General features: G+C 36.0%; 3 protein-coding genes across 4 annotated transcripts in view; 1 reads left to right on the forward strand and 2 right to left on the reverse strand.

The window, feature by feature from the left end:
- Positions 1 to 434: 434 nt before the first annotated feature.
- NPF (neuropeptide F) lies at positions 435 to 4,643 on the forward strand. 2 transcript variants are annotated; one of them, XM_018029452.2, is made up of 4 exons: positions 435 to 548; positions 2,375 to 2,514; positions 3,281 to 3,499; positions 4,138 to 4,643. In XM_018029452.2, exons 3-4 carry the CDS (start codon positions 3,303 to 3,305, stop codon positions 4,331 to 4,333), a joined length of 393 nt encoding a protein of 130 aa, XP_017884941.1. In that variant the 5' UTR covers positions 435 to 548; positions 2,375 to 2,514; positions 3,281 to 3,302; the 3' UTR covers positions 4,334 to 4,643. The 2 variants fall into 2 exon arrangements, with proteins under 2 accessions (XP_017884941.1, XP_017884931.1); XM_018029442.2 differs by lacking the exon at positions 2,375 to 2,514.
- A 191-nt stretch (positions 4,644 to 4,834) lies between these two features.
- On the reverse strand, positions 4,835 to 6,567 carry LOC108627738 (chitin-binding domain protein cbd-1). The gene is made up of 2 exons (XM_018029153.2): positions 6,054 to 6,567; positions 4,835 to 5,843 (listed from the first exon to the last, which is right to left on the reverse strand). Exons 1-2 carry the CDS (start codon positions 6,058 to 6,060, stop codon positions 5,050 to 5,052), a joined length of 801 nt encoding a protein of 266 aa, XP_017884642.1. The 5' UTR covers positions 6,061 to 6,567; the 3' UTR covers positions 4,835 to 5,049.
- A 1,341-nt stretch (positions 6,568 to 7,908) lies between these two features.
- Positions 7,909 to 10,155, reverse strand: part of LOC108627745 (uncharacterized) — a 3,849-nt gene continuing 1,602 nt past the window's right edge. Inside the window, exons 3-4 of the mRNA XM_026816953.1 lie at positions 9,723 to 10,112; positions 7,909 to 8,516 (exon numbers count right to left, since the gene is read on the reverse strand). Coding sequence (XP_026672754.1) covers positions 7,909 to 8,516; positions 9,723 to 10,112 — 998 coding nt within the window. The remainder of the gene's footprint in view (positions 8,517 to 9,722; positions 10,113 to 10,155) is intronic.

Raw genomic sequence — 10,155 nt, forward strand, 5'->3', positions numbered from 1 at the left:
TTTTCAATTATAGGAAATGCGTTTTTTCTAAGGTACATAAACTTTTGAGATTGACTGTATAGCTAATACATCCTTAATTCTCTAAACTATGAATAAAATGAATTGAAAATAGAATAAAAATGAATTAGAAAATTGTATTAACCGGATTTGTTCTGTAACATAAAACAATGAAAAATCAAAATTATTCTTAATTTGTCGAATTCGATAATAATCAGCATCTTCCGTTTTGATTTACTGAATCCTTTGAAATCGTAAGAGTGTATAGGTCGGAGGAAAAGGATCGAGATAGGAGTAGGATATGGTGGGGTCGAATCCGTTGGACTAGCTGCGCGATACGCGGTTTCCTGACGAGCGCTGAGGGGGTGCGTGAGAGGGTGCGTTCCCAGGTAGGTATATATACTCCTGGTCCGTGACGCGAGCGCCCGATTCGATTTCATCTCCTGAATCGCTCATCAGGATACAGGATTTCTCTCATCCCGTCGCGTCGCATCGCGTCGGACAAGACCAGGTCTTCTCCTCGTCGGACCACCAGTTTTTTCGACTAATCGGTAAGCGAACGATTCTACGATTGAACCATGCTTCCTCTGGAGGTATTCATCATAGAATTTCAAACATACCGGCGAATTCATCATTCTAATAAAAATTTACAGGGAAACGTTTATGAAAATGTTAAGACATGGTTTAACTGAAGTTTGAATATTCGTCGGGTTGATCAAAGGAAAGTTTCGTGAACAAATTTATTGCATAAGTTATTCTCTCCTTCGTTGCCCTAATTAAAATCGAAGTGGAGCCGATTCGCAGTCATCGGGAGAGTGTGAAAGTTTCTTGTTATGTGCTTGACGTATGTCTACGTGACAATCTGTTGCGTGACACGACGATCAGTTTTACATATTCAGTGAGAATTACTCGTGCAATTTTTGTCATCGCCAACTCGATTTTCTCGATCACAGTTATGCAAATGGATCGTCGTCAAATTGCTGTGGTGATCAACTATAGAGATTAAAATTGTCACAGTAATAATCGACGGTCTTCATCATTCTCGTGGTTAAAGAAATAATTTGAAATTTAATAGCCAAGTTCTAAATCTGTTTCAAATTGCTATAATATAGGATTTAAATGCGTAGGATGTTTCGATGAATTCTATAATGAATATAAATGATTTTAATGTTGAATCCTAATAATATTCGGTGTATGCAATGTATATATAATCTAAAGAGATTTATTTTAATTGCTGTGATTAATTAATTGGAACTTCTGAAGAAATCAAGAGAAAAAGCTGTTGACTCATGAAAAGACGTAATATGGAGCAGACGGGTAAAATTCCGTCGGCATATTGGCTCTCCTGTGCCCGCAGCTTTGTCACCGGATTATCAAGCTTGCGACGACACAATATATCTATATTTTACGTAACAGTTTACACCTGACGACATGAATTCTTTTAGCCCACCGACCCTCGTAAAACAGAAGCAAACGACCGATCCGTCGCGGTGGTACGAGTTAAGCCAACCCCGTCGGTCAGTCTCGCCTATTGTCATTTATTATTAACGGCTCATAAACATCGCGTAACTGCTACTTTCATTTCCTTCGGGACTAAATATTATTAAACGACATTTGTGCGTTAAAAGTCCGAAAACAGTGCGACGGTTTATGCTTTCGTTCTCTATAAAACTGGCTTGAACTTTGAACGATTGCAATAGTCGTGATAAAATATTATTAACTGTTCGTAAATAATGAATGAAGTTTCATTTCTTTCGGATATCAATTGTCAATCGAAACTCCGTTGAAGAGTGTAGAGTTCGATCTTATGTATTCACAGAAAAATCTGTGGAAAATTTAAAAGATTTATAATGAGATTCAAGATATAAGATCCGAAATGAAATAGACATTACTATTTTTAAAGGATAAAACAAGATCCTATTTAGATATCGTTTTCTAAATTAATCTTAGAAATATTTTATTTTGCATAAAAATTCGCGTCTTAATAAAACTGAAATTCCGTATAGAACTCTTGAATCGACTAATCGACGTAGTTGATGAAATCGTGATTGAATCGATAAATCGAAGTGGTTGATGAAATTTCGAAAATTTCCGATCGCACGCGACTTTTGCTACGTATTTCGATATTCAATTTCAGACAGCTACTCCCTGCGGCAGGATTTCATTAGCGATAAACCTGTACTCCTGAGCTGTACAACTGTTAACTGTCGGCTCAATCTCTACATACATGTTTCTCTGAATTTTCGTAAACTGCCTCTTCTCGTATTCTATATTACAAGTTTAATTTCACAAATAGTTCTTTCATTGAAATTCGACTAACGATAGTTCAAACAGTTCTGTATGGAACTGATATGTTACTCAAATCATTTATTTTTAGGATTCTTCACGACGATTTCGTTTTGCATTAAATTGACGTATGTGAAAACGTAGGAACGAAATTATTATCCGTCATCAACACTGAAATCTGATTAAACAGAAAACAGTATCCTACGTGCAAGAAACGAAACTCTTTAACAGGTAATAAAATCAGCTTTGTGTATGTCGTCGGCGAATTACTATTGCGTTTGACAAGAGTTTAAATAGCCACTATGGCATGGGAATATCACGAAGTTCGGTTTGTTATCTTATCACACTTCTCTATCATCTATTGTATCAATCAAGTAAATTCATTTATACATCTTTTCCATTAGACTACGCTGTAATTTAATTGTAACTTGAAGACTGATAATAAATAACGACAATTGAAGTTCTGACATGACTAAAAGTAATGATTAACGACTTTATTAGATTATATGAGATTAAATGAAATCAATTCTTTACGAGTATTGTTCGATAATAATTTCCCGGGTAAGATCAATGAAATCGATATAATAGGGAGGTCAACGTGGGTCACAAAAGTTTGACCTGTCCTGATACGATTTACGATTGGCTGTCCACGGTTAATAACATTCGGGTTACTGCGTGGTCGGGCAGAATGAACGGCCATCAGTGGGTTGAAGCGAAAGTAGGAATTTTCAAAAGGACAAAAATAGCCATGGAAACATCCTTGTCGGATATATGGATCTTCTATTCTCTTGGCTCGCGGACCAAAGGGTATAATTATTTTATTAAATAGTTCGCAATGAAACGCAATAAAACGAAAGCAACTAGGAAATATATTCACGATTTGTTGAATCTATAAATTGAAAGGAACTTCAGGGGTTGGATTTCGTTTTTTAAAATATGATTTTGTACTCGATAGATTCTGTCACTGTTAAGATTGAGGAAGTATCGTTTATTTCAGCAAACGAGGATAATTCTTGATAATGAGAATGCAATCGTGTTGGAATATCGTCAGCTTATTCCTCGTTCTAATCATTTTCGGAGACGCCATCGTTCACGGGGAACCGGAACCGATGGCCAGACCAACTCGGCCGGAAGGATTTGCCATTGCCATGCCGGACGAATTAATAAAATATGTCGACCAGTTTAGCAATGATCTCTCGCTCAAAGCCAAACAAAGGTAACATTTTTCATGCACTCAAAATTTTTCATCGAACGGTATGAAATAAACTAAACAAAGTCTTGCCTACAAAATCATTTATTATGAGACTACAGAATTTTTATCATTACAGAAGCATAGAACTCATTGGTAGCAAAGTGGATCCTATGACAAAAAGCATATCTAAATTTCGTTTTTTATATTTAATATTTAAATTTGTTTCAAATAGTTTATTTACTATTTTATTATTATCGCACTATAAATAATATTCTAAAGAATGAAACAAAACATTTTTTATATACAAGGTGTGTAAATTAAGTGATGAGATTGATTTTTTTTTAATATTTTATTCGAATAGAATTACTATTTAATACTGTCTCCTTCAAAATAAACTCCGTGGGAAGTCACACAATGCTGGAGACATTGTGAATTCCAGCACTGCTATGAAGATTAGAAGAACTGTCTCTAACGCGGCTTCCCAAAGAACTTATTTTGAGAGAGGCAATAATTAAATGTAATTCTATTCGAATAAAATTCTAAACTTAATAATTAAATGTAATTCTATTCGAATATATCGAATAAAAAAATTAAAAAAGTCAGTCTCATTATCTAATTTACACACCTTGTGCCTAATATTTAAAACAAAATTGGGTGAACAGGTATGGGAAACGGGGGAACGCTCTGGACATTAGTCACGCGTGGAACACCATAAAGGCGATGTACGACAATTCGCGACTGGCCCAAACGAGATTCGGTAAGAGGGAACAAGAGGAGAGTCGTTTCTTCTTCGATCCGGAGAATTACAACGGCAAACAAGACGCTTCGCGACTCAACGACCGACCATGTATCTGTTAAACAATTATTGAAAACTATTTACGACGATATGTTATATAAGGAAGAAGATAAAAGGTTTGTGCTTTGTAATTCACTTTATTCTGTACACGTCCTGAGGTAATTAATTCGTTGTAAATTGCTTATTAACACGATGAACAACAATTAATTGTAATACCGGTCGTTTTAAGAACGTTACTTCAGTTCCGAATAAATGACAGAGTGCCTCTTCGAGCTATACATACATAGAAAAGCCGAGATGACGCGACGACCGTTTGTTAAAATTTGCGAGCCAGGACGTTGTACTCCAGAATAAATAACGTTTCACATGATATGCATCCTTGAGTCTTATTTCACTGCTGTTCACGTCGTAAGTCTGTTTCGATGAAACAATCAATCGATCAATTATTTGTTAATAGCATCTGTTCAGCAGTACTGTTGACACCTCATTAACGAGAAGTTTACTCTCGTTATCAAACATTATATACTGACATCGGTTTTATCACTAGGTTTTACAATAAAAATGAGTTACCAATTTTGTAGAGTAATAAATACATACATTTTAAACATTTTATTGAATCATTAAAGTGTGTGTGGTAACAGCTTGTCAACAGATTAGTAAGGAAATAATTTAATGAATTAAATTGGGATTATTAATTTAAAGAAACATGATTTTACGAGAAAGCAGTGACTTTGTTCACTCGAACGCTAAGGGGTATAAGGAGAAGCCTCTGTTTCTATTAGGCCTCTACAGCACGAGTCGTTTTACAACTGTAATTCTTTGGGAAGTCGCAGGCTTGAATGTTACAATTGAAGACTAAGTTTATCGGGCACTTGGTCAGCTTCTTAGTTCCGTTTTTGCAACGATAAAAGTAATTGCAATCGGTCTCATGCTTCACGTGTAGAAGACCGACCTTCGGGCACGCGTAGCTGGGCTGGCAAGATTTGGGCACAGCCCCAGGCGTTGTAAGCGTAGTTAAGAATGTAGTTGGCTCTGTAGTTCCTTCTGTTGCTGGTTCTGTAATTACGTCTGTTGATGATACTGGAGTCCCGCTTGTTGATGATGCTGCAGTTCCGCTTGTTGATGATGCTGCAGTTCCGCTTGTTGTTGATGCTGTAGTTCCGTGTGTAGTCGACAATTTATTGTTAGTCGAGCTTGCAGATACTGCTACAGTAGGCGTAGATGACTGCGATGCGCCTGTAGACGGCTCCTCCGAGGTCGTAGGTGTCACCTCAGCCGTGCAATTTGGCAATTTTACGTTGAATTGAAAATCGCAGACTTGAAGGACCGGGTCGAACACCAATTGCTTCGTCCCATTATTGTACGTCGGGCAAGGGAATATACACGCGCCACCGTGCTGGCATTTATAAAATTGATGACAGTTATCGGGGTCGGGCAAGTGAATCGCGATTGAATCCTCGTTTTCTTCCTGTGGACAACTCGAGTAGTCCTCTATGCACGTTATGTTCAAATCCGCATATTCATCGGCGATAGCCTGTGCCACTGTCGCGGCAACGATCAGCAAATAAAAACCTGGGGAAAGATATTGTTCGAGTCTTGTCTATTAGAGGAACTACGATATCGTTTCTTATTTTAAATCTCAAGTTAAACTTCACTTTGGTCGATCGATTCATTCTTTATAATCATAAGAATTATTGAGAATCAGAGAATAATTAAAAATCGTGAATGGAAGACATAAGTATAATAGTTTGATAGTTCTTGTAATAAAAGAAGATCGCTTACCCTTCATTACGAATGAAATTTAAGAGAGGAATCAGTTCCTTCCTGAAGACGGTAGTATCTCTTCTAAAATATAGGAGACGAATGTCATTTGTGCAAACGGCTTTTTATACTGGTTAGCGTCTGATTAACATAGTGTTTGTTCTTCTTATCATGGCTAATATATACTCTATTGGATTTGCGATTGATAGCTGTGATATTGATTATTCAATTTTAATTTATATAATTTATTTCATTAATTTCTTTCATAAATCCTGTCTTCATGGTTCAAAATAATTCAGTCTTATCGCGATTGTCAAGGCTGAAATTTTGTTTTCAGATCAATCAAGTAGGAGTTCGCGAAAATAAAATTCGCATTAAAATTACTGAAACTATTCAGTGTGTAACGATTTTTAATTTTGCAGTTCTACAAATAGTGTATCGCTTAGATAAGACTTGTCTAGAAAATCTATCTACATAAGCTATGTTATTTCAACTGAGCATATTGACACGAGTGAAAACTTGCATTTAATTTATTAACCGTTCGAATATAATAGCATATTATGTACTAGCTGTCAATGCTAAATTAATAATGCTTAAATGCTATATTATTATATACATTTTAATAGGATTATATTGATGCAATATACTTAACTCAGTAACATTTATTAATCGTCAGGCAATTCCATCAAACAAATGCAAACATATGAACAAATTCGATCATAAACAAATTTATTACAAGATAATACAAATAGAAGGAGATAGGAAAAGAATGGTTAAATGACCCCACTTATGGTCTCGTTTCGCGATGCATCGGCGCTGCTCTTTGTTCCTACGGCTTACAACTGTAGATCAATGGCCAGTTCTTACATAAAACAACATTAAAATTGAAACGTCATCAGACTTCAAGTCTCCTTTCGTTTTGCACAGAATGAAACGTAGCGAGTAATTTATAAGATTGACACACGTGTATTTTCGTACACGTGCTACGTGAATCCACAACGCTGGTTCTCAGAAATTTATATCGTGACACGGTGGAAGAAACCAAGGAACCCGCCCCTCCCCACTTTTATTGCATATGTAACATCTGCTTGGGCGGCTGCCTACATAAATTGATTCCGATAATCGAATTTCGATTTTAAACGTTGACTATCAGATAAATCAACAGAAATATGAGGTTCGGATTTGAGCTTTACACCTTTCCTTCGTAGTGGAATCTTCTGATAAATTGTACGACAAACGACAGGAAATGAGTTGTAATAAAAATTTTTAATTTTATTTCCGAAAGACTACGAAATGTATTAAATAAGGTCTTGCACATGTTCATGAAAATTGATAACGATTGCTTGCAATTGTTCTGATTATATTCGTTATCGATTGGATACATTATCAAATATATTTAAAGCCATTTAGGAATTGTGAAAGGAAGTGTTGGTATTTGATTAAAAAATATTCCGTTTTATTACAAGTGGCAGATTTTTAATATTACCTCATTACATACATGATTATACGTTAGTTACAATTTTTTAAAATTAGAAACATAAATATTTACAACTTCCTCATTAATTCATATCATTATTTATCTGAAACAAATCATATTTCGTTTTTAATTAGGTATTTTTATTGTAAGTTACCATCCGATTATATCTAATTACATTTGGTAGAATCCATAAGTTGTATACTATAAATGACCTGGCGAAAGTTCTATATGTATGTTTAATTCTTGTACAGCTAATTTAAGTCTGACTTCACTAGAGATTTAGTGAATTCTTAAACATATGTATAAACGGAGAATGGAGTTTTAGAAGTGTATAAAACAGTCGTTTCGCATTAATTTCTTTCGAACGATAAATAGCGAGAATGTAATAAATAATTATAATTATTGTCCAAGACCCGAGCAAGGATAATTCGGAGGGAGATTTTGTGGTCGGTCACACGCCTGCACGTAGCAATTGAAATAAAAGTTCTCCAAACATTTTACAAGTACGTATTTCCCATCGGCGCACTCATAATAATAGTTGCAGAAAAGTTGATGCCTTACACGTGCGTGACCACTCTCAGGGCACTTGTCTAGACAAGCGCCAGGTATACTTCCTCCAGGTGTAGTTGTAGTTATTGTCGGCGGAGTACCTGACGGTGTACTTATTGTCGGCGGAGTAACTGTCGGTGTACTTATTGTGGGCGTATTCGAGTCACCCTCACAATTTGGCAATCCTGGTACGTTCCATGGATAATCGCAAACTTGCAGCTTTGGATTGAAAACCAACTGTCTTGTACCACCATTATACATTGGGCACGAGAATAGACATGCGCGCCCAAAATCGCACTTGTAGAATTTATGACAATTCTGATATACTGGGAGATGAGTCGCTGTTGAATTAGCCGTTTCATCTACCGGACATTGTGGATGGTAGTCTATGCAGTATTCGGGCTTCACTACAGCGTTTGCTGTTACCGCGTTCACGGCCACGATTAGTAAATAGATTCCTAAAATTTGAACAAAATTATTATTTCAATTTATTTTTTTCGAACCTCTAGTGTACTCGTTCGAATAACACAATTTTAACTTGTCTAATTAATAACTGTTTTCGTTCAATAAAATATTTTGACGTATTTTTCGTGTTACCTACCGATCATCACGAGCGACGATATTTAACGACCCAATTTAACAGAGGTAGCTTTCTCAATACCCTGTTCCGAAAATACTGATCGATTTCGTTTGTTCGTAAGCTGATATTTATAGTAAAAAATCTGTCTTATCATTAATATATAATAATTGTTATCTTATCACATCTGCTTCCGCTCTACTGGGTCGAACTTCTGAATCATGCTCAATCATTTATCTCCTAATTAGTTCGTGTTCGTAATATCGTATTAATTTCCTAAACTGCACCTTTGCAACTAAGGCATTTAAACAATAAATTAAGGTCCATTTAAAAATTGTGAACGGGAATGTTGGTATTCGATTAAGAAATATTCTGTTCTTTTACGTTTGGTAGAATTTTATTACTAGCTTATTAGATACACATTTATACGACTGTTACAATTTTTTAAACTATGTACTTTATGTGGGTTCGTCTCTGGATCGGTTGAACATAAATTTACAACACCTGAAATGAGAGATTGTTTAAAGTTCTAAATACGCATGTGCGCGTTACAATTAATAGTAATTAGAAACATAACTGTTCACAGATTAAATGTATATTCACGATCTGCTCATTACTTCATATTATTATTTATCTGAAACAAATCATGTTTTATTTTCAATTAAGATCTTACAGCACGTGTTACATGTTACAATCGTCCGCTATAAGAATTAAGATATCGAATACATTGAATTGTATGTTAGCATTCGATTATATCTAACTATATTTGGTAGAATCCATAAGTTGTACATAAGTGACATGGCGAAAGTTCTACATGTATGTACAATTCATGTACAACTAATTTAAATCTGACTTAACCAGACACTTAATTATTCTCCAAGATTGAGATCCGAGCAGGGATAATTCGGAGGGAGATTCTCTTTTCGGTCACACGCCTGCACGTAGCAATTGAAATATAAATTTTCCAAACATTTTCGAAGTACGTATTTCCCATCGACGCAGTCGTAATAGTAGTTACATGAAGTTGGATGCCTTACACGTCCGCGACCACTGACAGGGCACTTGTCTAGACAAGCGCCAGGTATACCTCCTCCAGGTGTTGTAGAGGTCGGTGTAGTGGTCGGTGTATCGGGCGGTGTATCGGTCGGCGGAGTAACTGTCGTTGTACTATTTGTGGATGGTGTGTCCGAACAATTTGGCAATCCAGGTACGTTCCATGGATAATCGCAAACTTGCAGCTTTGGATTGAAAACCAACTGTCTTGTACCACCATTATACATTGGGCACGAGAATACACATGCGCGCCCAAAATCGCACTTGTAGAATTTATGACAATTCTCATATACTGGGAGATGAGTCGCTGTTGAATTAGCCGTTTCATCTACCGGACATTGTGGATGGTAGTCTATGCAGTAGTCGGGCTTCACTTCAGTATTTGCTGTTACCGCGTTCACGGCCACGATTAGTAAATAGATTCCTAAAAATTGAACAAAATTATTATTTCAATTTATTTTTTTCGA

Source organism: Ceratina calcarata, unplaced genomic scaffold, assembly GCF_001652005.2.
Source record: "Ceratina calcarata isolate Rehan_Ccalc_2016 unplaced genomic scaffold, ASM165200v1 scaffold127.2, whole genome shotgun sequence".
NCBI lineage: Eukaryota > Metazoa > Arthropoda > Insecta > Hymenoptera > Apidae > Ceratina > Ceratina calcarata.

Excerpts from the sequence above, each read along its gene's own strand:
- NPF (XM_018029452.2), top strand. The coding sequence starts at position 3,303 with ATGAGAATGCAATCGTGTTGGAATATCGTCAGCTTATTCCTCGTTCTA. Across the intron at positions 3,500-4,137 it reads TCGCTCAAAGCCAAACAAAG|GTATGGGAAACGGGGGAACG; the intron begins GTAACATTTTTC and ends TTGGGTGAACAG.